Here is a 22,607-nt window from a genome sequence, read left to right on the forward strand (position 1 = left end):
GAAGCCTTTGCAGGGCTGGGAGACCTGCAGGGAGATCAGCACGCTGGAAATCTTTATCAAAGCTGTCCTCCTGGCAACAGTGATGCTATTCCCCAGGGTTGCTGGCAGTCACACTGGTCCTCCCACGTGAGACAGAGGAGGCAGGGACACCCGGTGAGACAGCTGCAGCAGAAGGATCACATTCATTGTCTGATCAAGCCGACCTTGTTGGGCATTTCTGGGCCAAAAAAAAAAAAAAAAGCAGATTGCAAGTCAGATTCTCCTCCCCCCCCCTCATTTTCAGGCTGGGCTTAATGCTCACGAGCAGCGTTCAAGCATTCAGTGATAGAGGAATTGTTGAAATCTCAGGCAGTGGGGGGGATTTTCTTGCTCCATGGAGGGAGGGGGATGCCATTTTTGTACCCTCTTGGTACCAAGCAAAGGGTTGAATGTTCTTCTTTTCACTATCATTGTTTTATGTTTAGATTTTATTTTTTTCACTTAATAAAATCCTGATGAGTTTCCTTGTGAAGTGTGGGCAGCACAGGCTCTGCATGGGGATGGAGCTGGACCGCTCTGACCATTTTTGGGGGTGCAGAGGGGAGGAGGTGCAGCCTCTGGGGTTGGGGAATTGCTTGGGGAAGCAGCCCAGGGCTTGGGGTGGGCAATTTCATGCAAACCCACACTGATTTCTTCCCTGTTTTCCTAAGAAACTGAACCAAATCCCCCTGAAGTGTAACTTCCTAGAAGCACCCTGTCTAATTTTGGCTGGGGGGTGCTGGGGGAAAAGATATGGCCTAAGCAATAAATTTGTGTTTGTGGGGGGGTGATCCAGCAAGGTCTTTGAGCCCCTTCCCATCTTTTCCCCCTGTAAGGGTTTTGTTTGAGGTTGCAGCTCCTCTGTCACTTGCTTCATCCTGCACCTTGGATGCATGGGGCTGCATGGCCAAACCTTCCTTTGGGGTTTTAGCAGGGTTGCATGCACATCATGGCTGCGGGGTCCCTGAAGGTATGGGGAGGATGAGCAAGAAGGAAAAGAGAAATCCTGAGAAGGTCCAGGAGAAGGTGGGACAAGGCATGGGGGTGATATGGGGTGATGGAGAGGAGCTGGGGCATGGTGGAGCCTCGGAGAACCAGAGCAGGGAAAAGGGGAAGGGATGGGGAGAAAGCATCAGCCAAGGGGGAAGCCCAGGCAGCATTAGGGAAACTGAGCCCCAGCCACCAGTTTTCTCCCAGAAAAAGGTTTATGGATATGCTGACTGTGGGCCCTCATTCAGCTGGAGGAGAAACTGGACCTGAAACCAGCACCTGCACATGGGGTAATGGCCCTACAAGTGCCCTGAGTGCAGGAAGGGTTTCAACATGAGTTCCTGCTGCATCGTGCATCAGTGAGTCCGTAGTGGGGAAAAGGCTGAGAAGCTGAAATTTCCATTGCAGGACACCCAGCAGAACAGCTCTGAGACCACGGCCTCACTAGGTAACTGTCCTTTATTCAAAACCGGTGTTTTCTCCTCCAAATTTCTCCCTTCCCTGGATAAGCCTTTCCTGCATCCTGGTCACGAATTGTGGGAAGAGGGAGAATGAAGCCACGCACAGAAAATGGTTCCCATGCTGCTTTCCTAAGGTCCCACATGTACCCATGAGGCATCTGGAGCTTTGCTCTGTTCCCCATCCCTTGAGGATCCCTCAAGGTCTGTCCTTGACAAACCTCTGTGGGTTGAATTGGTTGAAAGCTGTTCATGGGATGGGAAAGTCAAAGCTGCAGGAAGATCAATGGGATGGGAAGGTGCATGGGATGGGCAGATCAATATGGGAGGGAAGGTCAGTGGGATAGGAAGGTGCATGGGGTTGGAAGGTGCATGGGATAAGAAGGCCAATGGGATGAGAACGTCAATGGGATGGGAAGGTCAATGGAGGGGGAAGTTCAGTGTGGCAGGAGGTCAGTGGAGTGGGGAAGGTCAATGGGATGGGGAAGGTCAATAGGATCAGAAGGTGCACGGGGTAGGAAGGCCAATGGGGTAGGAAGGCCAATGGGACGGGAAGGTCAATGGGATGTGGAGACCCTTGATTTTCTGTGGGCCAACTCCCATCTCGTCCCTGTTCTCCACCAACAGGTGCTGGTGGTCACAAAGAGGAGAAACCCCAACCAGTTGACTCCCAGCAGGCAGAAGCAAATGGCCCCAGTGTGAGGATGGAGGAAGGGGCTGTGTGCCAGGATCCCAAGCAGGATGAGGCCCTAAAAGAGCAGGCAGAAGTGGAGCCATGCCCTGGGCAAGGGCAGGAGGAGCTGGATGCTCCTGAAGGCACTTTGGAGGATCCCAAGGAGTCAGGCGTCCATCCAAGTATCCGTGCTGAAGGGCGGACGTGTGAGAGTGCCAACTGCAGGAAAACCTTCCACTGGAGGAACAACCTGATCCAACGCCAGCACCTGCACACAGGTGAGCAGCCCTACAAGTGTCCCGAGTGTGAGAATAGCTTCAATGACAGCTCCAACCTCATGTCCCACCAGCGGATCCACTGGTTGGAGCGGCCACACGTGTGCTTCAGCTGCAGGAAGAACTTCAACCAGAGCCCTGTGCTTGTCCAGCACAGCAGGCTGCTTATGTGTGAGAAACCTTATCTCTGCTTGGACTGTGGGAAGAGATTCACCCAGAGCACTGGCCTTATTATTTGTTGGTGAATCCACACTGGGGAGAGACCCTACAGCTGCCTGGACTGCAGGAAGAGCTTCTGTAGTAGCTCCGACCTCGTGTGGCACCAGTGGACCCTCAGCGGGGAGAGACCCTATAAATGTCCCGACTATGGGAAGGGCTCCAAGTGCATCACCCACCAGAGGAGCCACATGGGAGAAGCTCCCTATAAGTGCTCAGTGTGTGGGAAGACCTACAAAGCAAAGGTGTCCCACCAGAAACTGCATGTGGAGGAGAAAGCGTTGTGCAAGAATGGGGTCAGCCCATCTGGAGCTGGTGAGGACCTAAAAGTCCAACCTTAAACCACTAGTACTTCATAAGGAAAGGAACCCGCTCTTCTTCAGGTAACATTTGTGGGGTCTGGATTGCACCCAGACCTGCCACCACCTCCTGGCCTCTTCCTCTTTGGTTGTACATCAGCACAAAAAAAGCAGCTGAGGGCTCCATCAGCGATGTTGTTGATGTAAGAAAATCCTGCTTTGGTTGAGGGATACAGATTTCCCAGACTGCAGTTTCAGCTGCTTTTCTTCTTCCTGTATTTATAAAGAACAGCTGAATTCCCTAAAACATTGGCTAGGGAAGGGGTCAACAGATAGGACGAGGAAAAGCACATTTTAACCTTACTAAGAATTAAAGCTTTTAAAGATTTATTTTTTTCCTCCTATTTAAGTGTTCTTTCCCATTCTTTTTTTTTTTTTTTTTTTTTTTTTTTTCACCTTTCACGTTGGTTCATGGCAGGTTCACCCAACTTTGTTCCATCACACAGGTTTGAACACCAAATCCTTGCACCACTCTGTCCTGGGTTCCTGCCCCTCTGCGGCAAGGACCCAGTGCTCCCACGGTGTGTTGAATATTCATGGTGATTTATTTCAAGCTGGGTTTAGTCAGAGCCACGCAAAGTGGGTGGAAAAGCCCTTATTTTTGGTCTATGCATATAAAACCCCCTCTCTGACTGGTATCTTCAGGACAAAGCCTGGGCAGAAATTCTGATTTCCCCTAAAAGAGTTTGCTGTGTGCACACCTCATGATTTTCCACCTCCTTTTCTTAAGGAATTACTCATCAAAAGTCAGTTTGCTGACTGCTAGGCTGTTCAGGAGCAACTGAAACACATCTTTAAAAATAATAAAACCGTTTTTTAGTCCCGTTAAATCTCCACTTGGGCTTTTATTTATTATTATTATTATTATTATTTTTTGCGACAGAGCATCTCTAGGGTTATGCGTGGGTGTTTGTGCTTAGCAGGTGATTCCCAGATGCCACCACCAGCCTCGGCTTTGCTCAAAGCAAGTGAAAACTAGTGAGCAATCGAGAAAAAAAGCAGTATTTCAACCACTAGCTAAACCATCTGCCATCGCTGAAGAAGAGTCAGGAGACACCCCGCCACCCACCGCCGAGTTGTTGGCAGCAGATGTGGCAGCACAGAGCAGCTCCATGGGGAGCAACTTGATGGGGGAGCACACAGGGGTGAGATGAAGGGCGAGCCCAGCACCCTTGGCTATGCACACTCGCACCTTCTCACCTTGATTTCTTTTGGGAGAAATCTGGACGGATAGGTGTTTTTGGGCTGCTAGATACTCAGCTGATGGGGGACGACATGGAGCTGAGCTCAGCACAGCTGACTGATCTGTGAGAGAGTTTCTGGGTATTTTTTTTTTTTTTGGCTCAGATGGAGCCGTGCTTTGTGAATCCCACGTGCTTGGTTTGAGGCCAAGTCTTCTGCTGTGAGGTCTCGGTGCGAGATGCATCAGGGAAAAAGCAAGCATTGATGAGGCAGGGCTGGATTTGCTAAAATCTGGTGCCTGGGCAGCGTGCAAAAAGCACGGAAAACAGCAAAAGTGTGCGGCTGCCATCTCCGTGGGTGCAGAAATGCACCTGGTTCACAGCCCCATTAATTTCCCCATGCTTGATTTCCCCATCAGGACCCCCGATATTAAGGTCTCAGAGACCTGGCAGGTCATCAGCACGCTCTGTTAGCCCTCACATCCTCGTGGCAGACAAACGGCTGCTCCAAGCCATTTCCTATGGCTAATTAAAAGGTTTTAATAGCAGCATGGAGGCACTGGGGTCATTCCTAACATGCACACCAGCACCGAAGCCCTTCCTGCATTTGGAAGCCCTGGGATTCATCCCCTCTGAAGATTTCCCGGTGTGCAGCAGGATCTGGCCTTCCCCTGAAGCCTTTCCCATCAGAAAAAGCTTTTCCACTTTTTTTTTTTTTTTTTTTTTTCACTAGAACATCACGACGAGAGCTTTGGGTGATGCTTTTTCTTCGGGTTGGGCAGTTACTCCTAAGCAAAGCAAGGGGAGAAGGGCAGGATCAGCCCTGAGCATTGGGAGGTCCATGGGCAGGAGATGAGCTGGGAAGGCAGCCCATGAATAGGGCCCATGGCCATGCACGGATCCTCCTCCAAACCAGCTGGAAAAAGGAAAAAGGAAGATGGAAAAATGGGAGGTGGGAAGAACCTGAAGCTCCTCAGGAGAGGTTTTGATTCCTGGAGGGAGAGGCAACCGCAGAGGGGATTTTTCTTATGTAGGCAGCCCTGCCTGGAAGGGGAGGGATATAATTTGTAAGAGGGTTTTACATGCAGATTTGAAGTTTCAACAGGAAAATGGAAGTAGGTATTGTGGCAGTAGAAAAGCCCGAGTGTATTTCAGGCAGAAATGGTGGCGGTTGAGAGGTTTTGGGAAATCAGGACCTCCAAAACCAGCTAAGGTGTTTTGTTTCAACCAGCACTTGACACACAGACAGTGGAAAATCCAAAATATTTTAATGCTAATGTGCAAAAGGGAAAGAATCACTACTCAGGAACGATCTCAGCAGCGAGCCCAACTACCTCCAGGTCCTATGCTCGCCACCATCCACCCATCAGGCCCTCCCTGGCCATGGCACCTTCCTCCTCTCCATCTCCCCATAGGACATGGCCCCACCAGCCCCTCAGCGAGCCCATCTCACGTGTGCAGCTTCAGATGGGACCTCAAGGAGACGTTGGCCTTGTAGTGCTTGCCACACACTGAGCACCTGTAGGGGGCTTCCCCTGTGTGGGTCCGTTGGTGTTCCATCAGCTTGGAGCTCCGTGTGAAACCCTTCCCACAGTCGGGGCATTTGTAGGGCCGTTCACCTGTATGGAGGCTCTCATGTCGGATGAGGTCGGAGCTCCTCCGGAATCTTTTCCCGCAATCCTGGCAGGAGTAGGGTCTCTCCCCGGTGTGGATGCTCTGGTGCATGGTCAGGTTTTGCCTCCGGGCGAAGCATTTCCCACAGCTGAAGCAGACATAGGGTTTTTCCCCCGTGTGGATCCGGTGGTGGGCCAGGAGGCTGGTGCTCTGGCTGAAGCACTTCCTGCAGTCCAAGCACTCATAGGGTTTCTCCCCCCGGTGGAGCTTCTGGTGGGAGATGAAGTTCGAATGGTTGCTGAAGCTCCTCCAGCACTCGGAGCACTTGTAGGGACACTCCCTGGCGTGCGTCCTCAGGTGCCGGCTCAGGTTGTTCTTCCAATTGAAGGTTTTTCCACACTTGCTGCACCCATACACTTTCTCCTTGGGGCACGTCCCAGCCTCGATCCCAGTTTTCTGGGGATGGATTTCACCAGGGTTATCCTGCACCTTCCTGGCACAGTTTTGCCTTGGTCTTTGTGGCCTGGGTTCCTCCTCCGGGTCTTCTCCTAGCTTGGCACTCAGGCAAACGGCCACCTCGGTCCTCCTCAGCACCATGCTGTGCCAATGGCTCTCCTTGGTTTCATCCCATTGGGATGAGTCTTCCAAATCCCCCTGCTCCATCGGGATTGTCCCCAACAGAGGGAGGAGAAGCTGGTGAGGAGTCGCAGCAGGGGAAGGAGAGCTTGGAAGGGGGGAAACGGGAGGGAAGATTTTGGGAAACAGCAGGCACGTGAATAACCCAGACCTTTCCCTGAGTGGGGGGGGGGGGGGGGGGGGGGGCGGGCAGGGGAGGCGGAAGAAAAAAGAAAGCCAAGAAAAATCAAGGAGATTTGGTCCTTTTGGAGGCTTTCAGAGCTACGTGCATCCCTGTAGGGTTTTGGGGGTCTCTGAACATTAGGATCACCCTGGTTTTGCCACCCGGTAAGACCAGAGCCACTCACCTCTCCTGCACTGGTCTGGGGCTATAAAACCCCATAAAAGTTGCCCATGTCCCATTGAAACCAGGGTCTGCCTGGTGGAGTCATGGTTGCTGTTCCCCCCCAATGGGGTGGGGATGAACCCCATCCCCCATCCCCAAAAGCAGCACCTGGGATGGGGAGAAGTCCCCAAGGCTTTGAGCAGCAGGGGATGACACACCAGGGTGTCCCCAAGGGGGGGGGGGGTGTCTCATGCTGCCCTGGGCTTGAAGTCTTTAATCAATGGGGCCGGACCCCCAGATTTGGTGACACAGTGGGGACGATGCCCCCCAATACAGTGGGTACGCTGCACCCATGGGTGCAGGTGGTAAACGAGGAGCGTTTGGGTGAGAAGGATGGATGCTGGGTGCTGGAGATAGCCTGGGGTGCAGGAGAGGGTGGGTCTGGCTGAACCTGGACCAAAGTAGGTCACTTGTGGGCCTGCTCCTGCTCCCAACATCACATTTTGGGGCTTTGGGCTTGTGTAGTGAGGATCTGCGTGATATTCCCACCCAGCTGGATTCGGGCGGCTCCTCTGCCAGCCCCTCCATCTGGTGACACGCATCCTTCCCCCAAATCCTCCCGGAGCATCACAGAAAGGGGAAAAGAGCCGGGAAAAAAAATACAGGAGGAGAGGCCGGCGCAGCCGCGGTACCTGCAAGCTCCAGCTCAGGGCTTGTCCTGGTTTGAGCCCAGGGCTTGCACATTTCTCTTCCAGCTTCTCACTTTGTCCCAGCCCCTTCCTGTGCCTCTGCGCAGGCAGCCGGGCTGCAACCACCCCCAGGCCCCACTGTCCCCTTGCCCTGAGTTATCCTAAGGGCAGCTCCTGGACCAAATCCTGCAGGAGCTGAGGCACGGCACAGTTTTCCCCTTGCTGGAAGGGCAGGATTAGCATCTGCAGCTTTGCTTGGCAGCCCAGAATCTCTCTGTGCCTGAAACAAAAGCGACAGCAGAGCCCAAGAGCTCGGTTCCTCCTCCCAGCATCACTGGAGCATCTCTGAAAGAGAAAGGTGTCAATATTTTGTTGTTTTGTCAATAATTATTTGGGGGTGGGGTGGGGTGGGGGGTTGAAGGGATGCTTGCACCCGACTGCCCTGCCCCGGTTCCTTGTGCTGAGCCAAAATCCAGACTGCGCATATCTGGGGCTCTTTTGAGCAGCTTCCCCCTCCTCCCAAATTCCTCCCCCTTTGTCTCCAGATCTCTGAATTTCAGGACATTTACTGGAGGAGATGGGAATTTACTGAATTTACTGGAGGTGAGGAGGGAAGGAAGAGGGTTGTTAGAGGAAAACACATCATGACAGATTCGACTCCATGCCCCTGGGTCCAACTGGTAACAAGGTTTAAAATGCAGTCAGTAGGCACATATACATGTGTGTATATACATATATGTGTCTGGTCACACAGAGCATCCACACCAACACAGACAGCACCACTGGCCTCATCCTGCTCCTTCTGAGCTGGATGGAGTGGGTTTGGGGGAACCTATATCTGTACAGATATAGTTACAGGGGAATTTCACACCCAAAGGCATGCTGAGGGGCTCAGCGCATTTTGCTTTTTCCACCTGCAAGGTTTCTGTTTGCCTTTCATGCTAGAAAAGAGGAAAAAATCTATCTACTTTTGTACTTTGAAGATGGTTTTGGAATAGCTGCATTATTATTATTATTTTCCTTACTCTCAGCAAGGGCTGGTGGCTCCTATAGGGCTCTTCGTTGGGTGGCTTTGCTTCAGCAAAGTGACAAGTGTAGTATTTGGGGTGAAATTAATGAAACTGTAACATCCTGTGAGCTGTTGAATGACACTTTGCAGTGAGTCCTGTTTTTTTTTTCTTTCTTTTTTTATTTTTTTTTCCCCTAGAGAATGAGCTATTTTGTCAAATAAAATCGTGGTTTTGTTCTCTAGTTACTGCATCTAGCTTTTCTTCAGAAAAAAATGCAGCTCAGATTATAAAGTGCAATTCTTGTTTGGAAGCTTTGGCATGGAAACCAGAGTTAGCAGACCTGTTGGCTGGCTGCTGGAGGTACTGTGATAGATGAGCAAATGAGTTATTGTGGCTAAATGAGTCCCTGCTCATTAGCAGAGCCATGAATTCTCCCCCCAGCCAGGCTGTGGGGGCTTGAGGCAGCCCTGCTGAGTTATAGGTTTGGGATATGGTAAAGACACCAGACCAACAGCTTTAGGAACAAACTATTTATTTCAAAATAACAGCATGAGAAACAGTAGCACAGTTTTCTGGCTTGAAACAACAGAAAATCCAATAATTTATTAATGCCGGGCTAAAATTAATATCTAGGCATGCAAAGACTTACACGACTGTGGTTATCAGGGCTTCTTTGGCTGAGTGACTTGGACCTTACTCTACTGTTCAATTAGGGAGAAATTCATACGGATAGGGATAGGGGCGATATGTAGTAGAGAGTATAGTTGGCAGTGCTTGATAAGTGGTAATTGGGGCAATGCAGTTAAAATCACAAATAGGTTGGGTAGTAAACTTATGGAAACACAGAAGAACACTTGTAGTATGGCTACTCGGAGTCAATACACCCAAAATAATCCAAAGATTGTAAACGTACGCAGCGTCATCTCAGTGGGATCGCTGGGACACAACGGGGATGGATTCCCCCAAGCGACTTAAGGCACAGATCAGGGGTTCGACGGGATTTCCCTTCACACCCAAACTCTTGACTTGGGGATGCAATCTTCAGCATCTACCAGTCACCATCCTTTCCTTCCCTGCTGGTGATCCATGGGATAACAGACCATGGGTCCAGCTTGGTGGGAACCCAAAGAAGGGGTCGATACCCTCAGCATCTCATACGGTTCTAAGTCATGGCAAGCAAAGTTTGCGAAGTGTCACTGGGCTTGTCGATGGCATTCAGTATCAGCAGCATTGTCTCAGGCACCTCCATGAATTTCAGCAGGTGTCACCTTCTCTTATGGTTTCAGCTTGCACCCATGGTTGGGTTTGAAGGCAGCTCAAAGCCAAGGAAACATTCCCTTGACATTTAGAGATAACACATGGTCACCATGGTCTATACATTCTCATAAAGGGTTAACCTTTATGACCCCATTCCCAACTTAAATGATGATTGTAAGCAAATGAGACAATTGCACAGCAAGGTAGTTGTGTGTCTAGCTTATTGGCCAGGACTTCAGCATCAATACTATAAAGCACTCCTGTGCCTGTCCCCAGATACAACATTAAGTCCCCAAATACCCTGTAAAATCTTTGTATGGGCATAAGCTGAGCAGAATTAGAGTGTGATAACAGAGCCATCCTTGGCCAGCAGGAGGCAAGAAGGTTCAGTCTGGATGCACTAATTAACAGTGCCAGCTCTACACATTTAAAGGACAAATTGTGATCCAAAAGTAGTGGTTACATATGATTTTTCTGGGACCGACTTTGGTAACGATGGGAGTGAAGCTGAGAGTGAGTTGGGCAGGAGTGGTCAGTTTGGGAAGGGGAGTAGGAGAGGGACTCAGGGATAAAGGAATAGGAATAGGAACTAAGGGTAAATAAAAACTTAAAATACAAGAGTGGTCGCAGCCTTAACCCAAAGGCGTGTTGACAGGGTGAGAAAAAATAAGGGTCATGCTACAGAAGGGTGGTGTGGTCATGCTGTAACCAGTAACTGGTTAATTCTGGGCTCCAGTTAACATCTGGGTGAGCAGGATGTACCCTACAGTGCTTACCGGGCTGGCAGCATACAGGTCAAGGCTTCTTGGGATGAGTGACTTGTGGCAGCCAGTGGGCTTGAGGTGGTTGAGATTCCTGGATCAGTCCCTGTGCCATTGCTGAGTGCCACTTGGAATTGCTATGGGGTCATCGCATGCCATGCAGTGCCAGCCCCACTCCTTGTGTGGATCTTCTGGTGCCGTGTAAGGTGGGAAGCTTGGCGGAAGGCTTTGGCGCAGGTGGGGCAGGTGTAGGGTTTCTCTCCTGTGTGGGTTCGCTGGTGGGTGACGAGGAGAAAGTTAGAGTGGAAGCTCTTCTCGCAGTCAGGGCATCTGTAAAGCCTGTCCTTGGTATGGAACCGCTGGTGCTTCAGGAGAGCGGAGATGATGCCGAAGCATTCCCCGCAGCCGGGACACTTATAAGGTCTCACCTCAGTGTGGCTCCTCCGGTGCCTCCGCAATGTGGAGCCGTCAGTGTAGCCCTTCCCGCAGTCGGGACATTTGAAGGGTCTCTCCCTGGTGTGGACCCACTGGTGTTTCCCTAGGGCCGTGCTGTGGCTGAAGGTCTTCTCACACTTGGGGCATTTGTAGGGTCGCTCTCCGGTGTGGCTCACCTGGTGGACCATCAGGGCTGACTTCATACTGAAGATCTTACCGCAGTGGGAGCATTTGTAGTGTCTCTTCCTTGCTCCCTGAGCTGTGCTGAGTGTCGACTTCTTCTCCCTGGCGTGGAGCCTCCTATGTTTGATGAGGCCAGAGCTGTCGGTGTAGCTCTGCCCGCAGTCGGTGCATTTGTATGGCCTCTCCCCAGTGTGGCACCGCCGGTGCCTTGTCAGGTGGGAGCTCAGGCGGAAGGTTTTCTCACAGCTGAGGCACTTGTAGGGTTTCTCCCCGGTGTGGATTCTCTGGTGGGCCGCGAGGTCTGAGCTCATGATGAAGCCCTTCCCGCACTCGGGGCACTTGTAGGGTTTCTCCCCAGTGTGGGTCCTCTGGTGGACGATGAGGATGGATCTCCGGCTGAAACCCTTCCTGCACTCTGGACACTTGAAGGGCTTCTCTCCTGTGTGGATCCGCTGGTGGATGGCCAGATACCTCCTCATGCTGAAGTGCTTCCCGCAGGCAGGACACTGGAAGGGGTTGTCCATGCTGTGGGTGGCTTGGTGGGCCAGCAGGTATGAGTTCACACGAAAAGCCTTCCCACACACCAAGCACGTGTAGGGTTTCTCCCCGGTGTGAACCTTCCGGTGGGTGCTGAGGGTGGAGCTGAGGCGGAAACTCTTCCCGCAGACTGAGCACTTGTAGGGTTTTTCCCCCGTGTGGATCCGCTGGTGCTTGTTGAGGGACGACCCCACTCGGAAACCCTTCCCGCACTCGTGGCATGTGAAGGGCTTCTCCCCGGTGTGGATCCTCTGGTGGGGGACGAGGAACGACCTCCTGCTGAAGGTCTTCCCACAGTCTGGACACCCGTAGGAGGCTCTGTGTGCTGTGCCTCCCGGCCTCCCGGCCTCACTGATGTTATAGGATCTCCCCACCGTGGGATCCCTCTGGCAGCCTTTTGGGCTTCCACCCACACTCGATGACCAGTGGCCATGGGGCTCCAGCCTCACTTCTCCACTTGGTTCCTTGGAGCTTTGCCGTGGTTGGCGCTGTGGTGTTGAGTTTGCCTTCTGGGCTAAGTTCCCCTTGGATCGTCCAGAACACAGCTCTGCTCCATTCGGTGTCTCTGTTTTTTCTCCCTTCTCATCCTCCAGGCCATTGTCAGCTGTAGGGATGAAGACAGAGACGCAAAAAAACCCGTTCTGCAAAGTTTGGCCATGGATCCCGAGCACCTTTAGGGCTCCCTCTCCCAAATCCAGCCTGTCCCATAGCCCCAGGTGGTGCCACTGCATCAAGGAGTGGTGACAACAATGGGCAGTGCCTTGGGGTCGAGGCTCCATCATTTCCCCCCCTCCTTGCTACCCACCTGCCTGAGGGGCTTCTGGCTGGTGCCTCCTCTTCCTCCCCATCCAGAGCGCTCTGGGAGAGAAAATCCGGGGAAGGAAGCACGCACGCTGCTGGGCTCCCACCTTCAGCTTCAGGGGACGTGGGGGCTGTAGGGAGCTGGGTCTGGGCTCTGGGGGTCCTGGGGTTGTCGGTGGGGGTTCCCCACTGCCCACTGGCCCCAGAGGAGGCAGCTCCCGATGAGAGCCTTCCTCCTCCTTCCCCTCCTCCCCCTCCCCCTTTTCTCCTCCTCCTCCTCCTCTTCTCTTCCTTCTCCTCCCCTCCCTTCCAATCCTCCTCCTCCACCCTGCTGCTCCTCCTTTCTCCTCCCTCCCTCCCACTCTTCCCCCTCCTTCTCCTCCTCCTCCCTCCTCCCCCTTCTACTCCCCCTTCTACTCCCCCTTCTCCGCCTCCTTCTCCTCCTCCTCCTCCTCCTTCTCCTCCTCTCCCTCCCTCCCTCCCTCCCTCCCTTCCTCTTCTCCTCCCTCTCCTTCTCCCCCTCTTTTTCCCCCTCCTTCTCCTCCCTCTCCTCCTCCTCTGCCTCCTCCTCCTCCTCCTCCTCCTCCTCCTCCTCCTCCTCCTCCTCCTCCTCCTCTCCTCCTCCTCCTCCTCCTCCTCCTCCCCCCCTGGGGCCGAGATAAAAATAGCTCCCTAAGGAAAGGAGAAGCGGAAGAAAGAAATTAGGAAAAAAAAAGCAGAAAAAAGTGTTGTGAAGGCCACTCACTACTTCCCATGGGTAAATGGGTGCCCAGGCAGCTCTCGAACAAACTTTGTCCCCCCAAACCCCTTCCTTTCTGTTTAAAAGCTGAGAACAATATCTCTGTGGTTAGCTTAATCCTTTTTGTGTCCCCTCATGCAGATGAGAATCAAAGGAGACCTTGACACAGTGCAAACAGCCCGTCCACACATTATCAGCATTGATTTACCCCAGCACTGTGCCATGGGGCTGCTGGAAGAAAATTAACTCCATCCCAGCTGGACCCCCGGTGCACCACCCCTGATGCCCTCCATCAGCAGCAGCCCCAAAACAGCGGGAAGGTTTTTTTGGGGAACAGCAGGACTGTGGGGTTTTGAGGTGTGCAGGAGACACAAATTGGCTGCGTCCCTAATATTTACAGCTCCTGGGTTGTGCACGTACACATGGGTGCACCCAGGCATGCACAGAAGCATGTGTGCCTGCGCATCCCAGCATTTTTCTCTGCAAAAGCGTGACCTAGGTGTTAATGCATCACTTTTGGCTGTGCATTTTTATTGCACCAATGCATCCTGCTGCTGCTGTGCTGCTGGTGAGCACGAGGATGTGTGTAAAGCACTCACTACAGCGCACAAGGTCTCCAGCACTGCAGGAAATCCCCAGGCTCATGCACTTTCAGGAACAACAAAATATTCTGGTTCCTCCTCAGCTTCAAAGAGAATATGCTGGTTCTTCTGCTCTCAAAGAGAATATTGTGGTTAATCTGAGGTCTGAGGCTCTGTGATAGCTGCAGGCATCTTCGTGCAGCTCAGCTGCCTGGGATGGGTCATGATTTGATCTCTCTCCTCATTTGCTAACCCAGCAGCTCCTTTCATCCCTTGCTCTTAGCCTGGATCCTTGCTCACCAGGGAAAAGGGATTATAGGATACCTAGGATATTCCTAAATAGGAGGTGGCAAAGGGAAACTCTTCCCTGCAATGCACAGAGGGCTTTGAGGGGCCCTCATCCGAAATCTGATGTTATACAGGATGTGGAGGTGGTTTGTAGCCCTAAATGCAGGATAAGATGGAGTCAAGGGTGAAAACCAAGAGGAAATCAGCAATGCAGAAATGTTGTGTGTGTCTTGGTGCATTTATCCCCCTTCCAGCACTTTTTGAGCCTGCTGATTAATCCAATACAAGGCTCAGGAAAGCAGTTCTGTGGCTCGTGGAGATGATCTGCAAGCAGAAAACCCTAGCTGAAGGTTTTTGCTGAGGAGTACTTGCTTCTTGCTGCCTGGGAGAAGGCATGTTTGGCACACAACCTCATCACCCATCCTAAATATGCCACACATTGGATGTGCTCCTTGCCTGATGCTTTGATCAGAGCAGCTGGCAGGCACCGAGTCTTGCTTGGCTGAGATTAAACATAGACAGAAGTGTGGATGAAAGCAAAGCAAGCAAACGAGGGAAGGCTGACATGAGAAATGAAACTACCACTCGCTTCAGCTGGCTGTAAGAATTTAACCCTCCTGGAGTGGCATTTTCCCAATTTCTTGCATGAAGCACAAGGGGAGGTCACAGGGAATGGGGCAAGGTTTGTTCAGACAGTTCAAATCATTTGGAGCAGTCGGCCCTGCTCAGACTCGTGCCCTTTTCTGCAAGCATGTTTGCTTTAGCAGGAGCTCAGAGCTTGTCCCCTGCTATTTGCTGTTGTTCTGAACTCGTCACTACTTTTAAATGCTTTCCGTTGCCTGCTGCCCCCAAACGAAACCACAGCCTGTGTCTGTGTATGCCTCCTGCTTTGAGGAAGGAGAAATGCCAGCAGAAAAGATGTTTGCAAAGGCGATGCCAGCAATAGGAGAGGGCATATGGGGGGAAAATAATTGTTTTTTTAAAGAGAATTAAAAATCACAGCTGAAAACCTATATATATATAAATATACATATAACACCTTGGTTGCTTTTTGCTCCTAAATGCGGCCTCCCTAGTTTCAGCACGTGCTGGGAGTGGGAGCAATGTACACCCTGCAGCACGAAGGTTTTGGGGTGCAACAGGCGCCCCGATGTGTGATTGACTTGTGGGATGCCCCTGCGCTGGGGCAGGATTCTCCTCTGCTCTGCTGGGTTGGGTGGGCAGAAATGATGCTCCGGAGGGGGATCTGGATGCAGAAGAGTCGGTTTGAGCTCGGAGGCTTTGGTTTTGACCTTGGGAGGGTGTCTTTGAGGCTCCTGCGAGCCGTGGGTTTGCGGATCTCAGGTTCAGCTCCACCCTTTGTGCTCAGAAAGCAGGAAGCAGAGGGCAATCTTGGTGAGCTGGGGAAGCTGGCAGGAGCTTGCCTGTGCCCTCACAGCCTCTGGGATTTTCTGACCCCCCTCCTTCTTAGGCCCCAGCAAGCTGCAAAGGGGGCAGGACTGCAGTCCCAAGCAGCAATACTTCCTCCACCCTGGGGAGCAGCGGTCTGGATGGTTTCAGGAGAGGTACAGCAGGGTTCTGGGCCTTGGAGGACCCCCAGTTCCTATGTAGGACTGGGGGGGGGGGGTGTTCAAGCAGCTATGGGGGGCTTGGGGATCCCCAGCAATAGGGGACCCCAGGCCGGCCTGAATCTGGGATGAGTTATTTTCATTCTGCAACCAATTAGGTCCTGGCCTGTGGCATCTATCACAGGTCACCCTCCTCCTAGGTGTCACCCCCCCCAAAAAAATGTGACCCCTATTTGGCAGCTTTACCTGCTGTCACCACATCCTGGAGACACACAGGAGTGAGAAGAAGGCTTTTCTTCTCTATATCCCTCACCCTCTTAAAGATTATTTCAATTGCAGGTTTTCCCCCTTGTTCTAAGAAGCGTCATAAGCCAGAGAAAATGGCTTCTTTTTTTTTTTTTTTTTCTCCCCCAAAAAACTCCCTTCCAAGGGAGCCCTTGCAGAGATGTGAGAGCAGTGCCCAGTCTGTGGGACCAGGAACATCATGGACACCATTTTTTTTTTCCCCTTGGGAGGTGGGAATGGTGCCCAGGGAGGAGGAGCTACCTGACCTCCTTGTCAGCACAGCTTGGACACAAATCTCACTGGCCCAACCCAACCATTTTTTATTTTATTTTACTTTATTATTATTATTTTTTTTTAACAATCGCCTCATTCTGCAGGTTCTTGCAAACAAGTTTCCTCTAGGAAAAACTTTTCATATTGATGTTCTTTGCACCATGCTCAGCTCATTTCACTGCTTTATATATACATATTTTTTTTGCCGTTCAGCTCTCCCCAGTGATGATGGATGTGAAGATGTTGATTTGCTCCTGCCTCCCTTGCAGCAGCTCTGTCCTGGCTTGTGCCACAATTTTCTTCTTTGGTTTTCAGGTTTGCAAGCTGGATTGTGGTAATGATCTCTTTCTGCCACTTACACAGAGCCTGTCATTTGCTATATATATACGTATATATATATATATATATCTTCTTTTTTTTTTGGGGGGGGGGCTTTTTAGTACTACAAAAAAGGTGATATATGCTGAAAAGTTGCCTGTGGGAGCAGTTTGTTACTGAGATATTAAGAAACCACTGGTGCTTCCAGCCCTGCTTTGTAACTCAGGGCTTCTGACCCCAACCCAATATGGTTTAAACCTTCCATTGAGGTCATTTAGGAGGCGATAGTGACAATCATAGGATTACTTAGGTTGGAGCAGACCTTCAGGATCACTGAGTCATCAACATGACCTCCCGAGTCCCATCACTAAACCACATCCCCTAGTGCCATGTCCACATATCAGTTAAATAGACCCAGGGACAGGGGTCCCAACAAGAAGAAGCTGTGTGCCTTATTGAAAGCTCATTTTAAAAACTAGGTGGGATAAATAGCAAATTGGGTGTGTGTGTGTGTGGGGGGGGACGCAACTCTGGGGAACATAACTTGAAATGATGCTGGTTTGGGGGATCCACTATCATCCATGAGTAGGGTGCCCCCTCCATATGGGGAAGGAGGGTGGAGGGTGTAGAGAAGTGAGCAGCCCCAAAGAGGAGACCTCAAGCTCTGTCTTTTATTGTTCCTGTGCCCCCAAACTTGTCCTTTCTCCCTCTGTTATGTCTGCTCCACTGTTTGTGGAGTTTTCATCTGGCTGCTTCGTCTCACATCAGCAAATGCTGGTGTTTTCATCTCAGCAGGCTTAACCCCATCTATTTAGGCTGCTTTCCAGACCCACTGTTCATGGCAGATGTATGCTGGGTGCCCCAGTCCTTGCACCCACCATGATGCTGCCTTATGCTTGATTGCTGATTGCCCCCAGACATGCCACCACCACCCCAACCAGAACCCTTTAAACCTGTTGTTTGCAGCCCAGTTTCAAGTCCTGGGGTCCGATCACCTCAACGTGGCTGTCGTGGGAGGGGATGTCATGTTGCTCTGTCACCTCTCCCCCAGGCTGAAAGCTGAGCACATGGAGGTGAGGTGTTTCCGCTCCCAATTTTCCATCTACGTGCACCTCTACCACAGCACACAGGGTGTCCTAAGAGCATGCTGTTGAACCCTAGAGGCAAAATAAGGACATTTTCTGGAATCTAGTGGCCTCCAGTGGCCTCGCAGGGCTTTCTAGTGCAATGTCAGGAACACTGCGACCCGCCTCTGGTCCTCCGCTGTATTCTAGATCATCCATAGGTCTACCAGAGCCACCCAGTGCCCTCTAGCTCCCCCAGAAAGCCTCCCAGTGACCCCCAATGCCCTTTAGGATGCCTCAGAGGCCTCCCAAGGCACTCTAGGGTGTCCTACGAGCCTGCTGTTGCATGCTAGATGCAAAATAAGGAGTCTTCCTGGAATCTAGTGGCCTCTGAAGGCCTCGCAGGGCTGTCCAGTGCACTCTTGGGCACATTGGAGGCCTCCTGTGGTCCTCTGCTGCACTCTAGATCCTCCAAAGGTCTACCAGGCCCACCCAGTGCCCTCTAGCTCCCCCAGAAAGCATCCCAGTAATCTCCAGTTTCCTCTAGGATGACCTAGAGGCCTCCCAAGGCACTCTAGGGTGCCCTATGAACCTCCTCTTGCACACTAGAGCCAAAATATGGACTCTTCCTTGAATCTAGTGGTCTCCAGCGGCCTCACAGGGCTCTCTAGTACGCTGTCAAGCACACTGGAGGCCTCCTCTCATCCTCTGCTGCACTCTAGATCCTCCACAGGTCTACCAGGGCCACCCAGTGACCTCTAGCTCCCCCAGAAAGCCTTCCAGTGACCCCCAGTGTCTTCTAGGATGACCTAGAGGCCTTCTGGGGCACTCTAGGGTGTCCTACGAGCCTTGTCTTGCACCATGGAGGCAAAATATGGACTCTTCCTGGAATCCAGAGGTCTCTGGAGGCCTCGCAGGGCTCTCTAGTGCACTCTCAAGCACTCTGGAGGCCTCCTGTGGTCCTCCCTTGTACTCTAGATCCTCCACAGGTCTACCAGGGCTGCCCAATGCCCTCTAGCTCCCCCAGAAAGCCTCCCAGTGACCCCCAGTGTCCTCTAGGAAGCCCTACAGGCCTCCCAGGGCACTCTAGGGTGTCCTACGAGCCTGCTGTTGAAACCTAGAGGCAAAATAAGGACACTTCCCGTAATCTAGTGGCCTAACCCTAATTATGACTATAAAAAAAGTACGTCGCCAATTCCTCTCATCAAAAAGTGCTCCCAACGTAAGCATTTGATTAGACCTGAACTCCCTTGGGGAGCCTTTACGCAACCCCACACCCAAAGGCTCTGCGCTTTCTCTCTTTCCAAACAACCCTAACTGTAACCCTAACCCTAACACTAATTACGACTCTAAAAAACACGTATGTCTCCAATTTCTCCCATCAAAAAGTGCTCCCAATGGAAGTCTTTGGGTAGACCTGAACTTCCTTTGGGAGCCTTTATGCAACCCCTCACACAACAGGACTCTGTGCTGTTATGGTTTCACCCGGCCGGCAGCTAAGCACCACACAGCCGTTCGCTCCCCCTCTCCCCTCCCTCTCTGGGATGGCGGGAGAGAATTAGAAAGAAATGAAAACCTGTGGGTTGACATAAAGACAGTTTATTAGGACAGGAAAGGAAAATAATAATAATAATAATAATAATAATAATAATAATAATAATAATGTACAAAACAAGTGATGCACAATGCAATTGCTCACCTCCCACTGACTGATGCCCAGCCTATCCCCGAGCAGCTGGTCCCCCCACCCTGGCCAGCCACCCCATATTAATTGTTCAGTATGATGTCAGATGGTGTGGAATACCCCTTTGGCCAGTTTGGGTCAGCTGTCCTGGGTCTGTCCCCTCCCAGCTGCTGCTGCACCCCCAGCCTGCATGCTGGCAGGACAGTGTGAGAAGCCGAAAAGTCCTTGGCTTAGTGTAAGCACTGCTCTGCAACAATTAAAACATCAGTGTGTTATCAGTATTATTCTCATCCTAAATCCCAAACACAGCACCATTTGCTGGACAGTTGGGGACAGTTGCTGGGCTGCGGGGAGTCCAACCTGTGCAACCTAGCGTGTCTCTGTGTGTGTAAATGCATCCATCGACCCACTGGCAAAATTGGTGGGACGCCCTGCAAAAGAAGCCTAGCACAGCAAAGAAGAAAACAGCAAAGCAAACCACAGCCTTGCAAGACAAAGCAAAGCAAAGCAGTACAAGGAAAAGCAAAATAGCACCACAAAAAGCAACGCAAAGTGGTGCAAGGAAAAAAAAGTAAAGCAGAGCAGTGCAGTGAAAAGCCGAATGTAGTTACATAGTGTCGATCGAAAATGCACCCCCCCAGCCGTCCCAGATGAACTGGGGCCAGTTGCTGGGCTACGGAGAGGTGGGCAGGGAGCCTGCGCCGGTGCTGTTCAAGGAGGCTAGGAGGGCATGGCAGCGGCCTCCAGCTGCCTCGGGCTGCTGGCCGCTCTGATGTCAGGGGCTCTTGCTTAGACACTAGCAGCTCGCCAACCTGTTGGACTGATGGTGTATGTGTGTGGAAATGTATCGATTGACCCATTGGCAAAATGGGTGGGACAGTCTGCAAATGAAGCCTAGCACAGCAGAGCAGAGCAGAGTAATGCAGTGCAAGGAAAAGCAAAGCAGAGGAAAGCAAAACAAAGCACTGCCAGAAAAAGCACGCCAAAAGGTGGAAACTCCGGCTACGAGTTGCAGTGGCGCCGGGTAGACCTGGCGGCCGGTTTCTGATAGCGGTTCTGGCTCTGACAGACCCGTCCCTCCCCCTCCTAGTCCGCCGCCCTTCGAGGCCGAGGCCCCCGGCTGCCTCGGGCTGCCGCTCACTCTCACCTCAGGGGCTCTCACTCGGACACTAGTGGCTCGACAACATGCGCAACTCAGCGGTTTGTATGTCCCCGTGCTTGCATGTGGATGCGTGTCTGTGGCAACTCAGCCATCGGGCGATGGGAAAAACGATTCCTCAGTAGCTCAGTCCAAATACAAAGCAAAGGAAAGCTAAGCAAAGCCAGGCAGCCGGCGGACGGCCCTCCTGCTGGCTCCGCGGCAGTGGTGGCGGGTAGACCTGGCGGCCGTAGTCAGATAGTGCTTCTCCCCCGTGTGCCTGCTCCCCTGCCTCCGCCCCACCTCGTAGTCCACCGCGACAGGAGTCGAGGCCTGTGGCTTGCTTTGGTCGGTGGGCTGCGTTTTTAGCAGTTTCGATTTGCCGACGGCAACTCGGAGGTCCGGATCTCTTGGTCAATGGTGAGTGGCTCGCTACCTGTGAGACTGAGCACATGCGTGTAAATGCATCCATCAGTCGGTCGGTAAAGCGATTCCCGAGTGGGTTCATCCACACGAAAAGCATTGAAAAAACCCGAAAAGACCTGGAAAGGCGCGAAAAGGTTCGAAAAGGCCTGTATGAAGAGCGAAGAAAGGCAGATCGACGGTGTTCGGTCCCGGCCGGCAGGTCTTCCCCACCTCGGGCGCTGCGGGCACCAAGTGTACCCGTTGCGGACGGCAGCCGCCAGGTCTCCCTGTCTCCGCCTGAGGCCGCGAGGTCTACCCAGCCGCGGGCGCCATACTTGTATAGCCCGTGGCGCCCGCTAGGGGTCGCTGCCGGGCCGGCTGTGAGAAAGGCGTCGGGGTCTACCCAGCACCGACGGACGCACGCGCGCGCGCGCGCGTTTCCAAAGGCATCTATCTGTCGGTCTGTCAAGCGATTCCCGAGTGGGTCCGTCCACACGAAAAGCATCGAAAAGTCCCGGAAAGTCCAGGAAAGGCCCGAAAAGGGCCGGAACGTCGTGTATGAAAAGCGAAGAAAGTCAGATCGACAGTGTTCGGTTCCGGCCGGCAGGTCTCCCCGTCTCCTCCTGCGGTTGCCAGGTCTGCCGTATCCTCCTGTGGTCGGCAGGTCTACTCGTGTCCTCCGCAGAGGTTGGCAGTAGGGTGGGGATCGGTTGTCCCGCCCGCTCTCCGCCCGCCCGTCTGCCGCCGGCCAGTCCCGCCGCCGCCGCCGGGCTCCCCTCCGTGCGGAGACCGGCGACGGGACGCCCCTACACCGGCCCGCCCACCAGCTCATTCGGAGCGGCCGGCAAGGCCGAGGGTCGAGCGGGGCGGGGATCGGCGACAGAAATCGCGAGCGAGGAGCGGCGGGAACGTGGTGGCGCTGAGGGACGCGAGGCCGCGGGCGCGCGCTGGCATAGAAAGAGCTGCGCCGCTGCCGCCACTGCCGCCGCTTGGGCGGGGCCGCTGGCCGGCGCTGGCCACACGCGGCACGCCACACCGTCTAGCATTCGAAGAGGCCGGGGAGCCGCGACCCGTTCCGAGTGTAGGCGTGGCCAACAGCGGCCGAGCGCGCGCGTGATGCCTCTCTGCCGAGACCAGACCGCGGAGAGAGGAGCGGGCTGGAACCCCTCTCCAGCCTGGCTGGCCGCGGGGGTTGAGCGTTGGGACCGCTGGGGACGAGCACGGGGGGGGCTGCATCCCGACGTGCCCCCCGACGGCAAGCCTGGCCGCCCTCCCATTCCTGTGCCGTCCCGGTGGCCGCCCGGCCATGCGTCTGCATCAGGCGCTGCCAGGGCGAGCGCAAAAGCAGGAGAAGGTGGCTGAAGGCGCAAAGGGGCCAGGGAGAAGGGTGTTTGTCGTGTGCCATTGTGGGAAAGGCGAGAGCACGCGGGTGGTCGTCAGGTGGTCGGGTGGTCCATCGCACCCCATCCCGCTGACGGCGTGGGCTCAGGTGGCCGCATCAGGCACAGCGGCAGCGGTGCCGTGGCAGTTGCTGGCGTTGGGGCGGGCTGAACTGAGGCATCAGGCAAGGCGGCATGGTGGGCACGCCGCTGTCTCCATCGGGCTGGGCCGAGCCGGGCACCTGGACCGAACTCGAAGCGAGCCTGGGTCGTCGGCCAAGCTCGTCGTCAGGAGCGCGGGCTCCCCTCCTTGTCGCTCAGGTTGTTCTCCCCCTCCTTCTTTCACATGTGCTCGTATGGTCAGCGGAGGTGATGCTCGCCCGCGCTGTGGTTGCAGCTCGCTGTGCTGTCCGTTGGCCCACGGTCACGTCCCCTCTCTCAGTAGCTGGCATCGGCGTGAGGAGAGG

The 22,607-nt window shown here is 53.2% G+C and overlaps 3 protein-coding genes across 4 annotated transcripts in view; 1 reads left to right on the forward strand and 2 right to left on the reverse strand.

The window, feature by feature from the left end:
• Nucleotides 1–2,971, forward strand: part of LOC118260323 (zinc finger protein 420-like) — a 337,064-nt gene extending 334,093 nt beyond the window's left edge. The window contains 1 exon segment of the mRNA XM_050716048.1: nucleotides 2,364–2,971. Within this exon segment, the coding sequence (XP_050572005.1) occupies nucleotides 2,364–2,971 (608 nt within the window).
• A 2,515-nt stretch (nucleotides 2,972–5,486) lies between these two features.
• LOC126913118 (gastrula zinc finger protein XlCGF49.1-like) lies at nucleotides 5,487–6,437 on the reverse strand. Its single transcript, XM_050716092.1, has one exon. It carries the CDS (start codon nucleotides 6,379–6,381, stop codon nucleotides 5,620–5,622), a length of 762 nt encoding a protein of 253 aa, XP_050572049.1. The 5' UTR covers nucleotides 6,382–6,437; the 3' UTR covers nucleotides 5,487–5,619.
• Nucleotides 6,438–8,634: 2,197 nt separating this feature from the next.
• On the reverse strand, nucleotides 8,635–12,737 carry LOC118261239 (zinc finger protein 345-like). Of its 2 annotated transcripts, none has more exons than XM_035571973.1 (2): nucleotides 12,423–12,737; nucleotides 8,635–12,221 (listed from the first exon to the last, which is right to left on the reverse strand). In XM_035571973.1, the coding sequence occupies exons 1-2, from the start codon at nucleotides 12,463–12,465 to the stop codon at nucleotides 10,600–10,602; spliced, it is 1,665 nt and encodes a 554-aa protein (XP_035427866.1). In that variant the 5' UTR covers nucleotides 12,466–12,737; the 3' UTR covers nucleotides 8,635–10,599. The 2 variants fall into 2 exon arrangements, 1 of the variants encoding a protein (XP_035427866.1); XR_004782373.1 differs by having other exon boundaries at nucleotides 8,963–9,781; nucleotides 10,478–12,685.
• Nucleotides 12,738–22,607: the final 9,870 nt, after the last annotated feature.

The sequence above is a fragment of the Cygnus atratus genome, chromosome 33, assembly GCF_013377495.2.
Source record: "Cygnus atratus isolate AKBS03 ecotype Queensland, Australia chromosome 33, CAtr_DNAZoo_HiC_assembly, whole genome shotgun sequence".
In the NCBI taxonomy this organism is placed as follows: Eukaryota; Metazoa; Chordata; class Aves; order Anseriformes; family Anatidae; genus Cygnus; species Cygnus atratus.

Bases quoted from the DNA above. Each gene is read 5' to 3' on its own strand.
- LOC118261239 (XM_035571973.1), bottom strand. From the start codon at position 12,465: ATGGGGAGGAAGAGGAGGCACCAGCCAGAAGCCCCTCAGGCAG. The intron at 12,222-12,422 runs GTGGGTAGCAAG...TCATCCCTACAG, and splicing joins GCCAGAAGCCCCTCAGGCAG to CTGACAATGGCCTGGAGGAT.
- LOC126913118 (XM_050716092.1), bottom strand. From the start codon at position 6,381: ATGGTGCTGAGGAGGACCGAGGTGGCCGTTTGCCTGAGTGCCAAGCTA.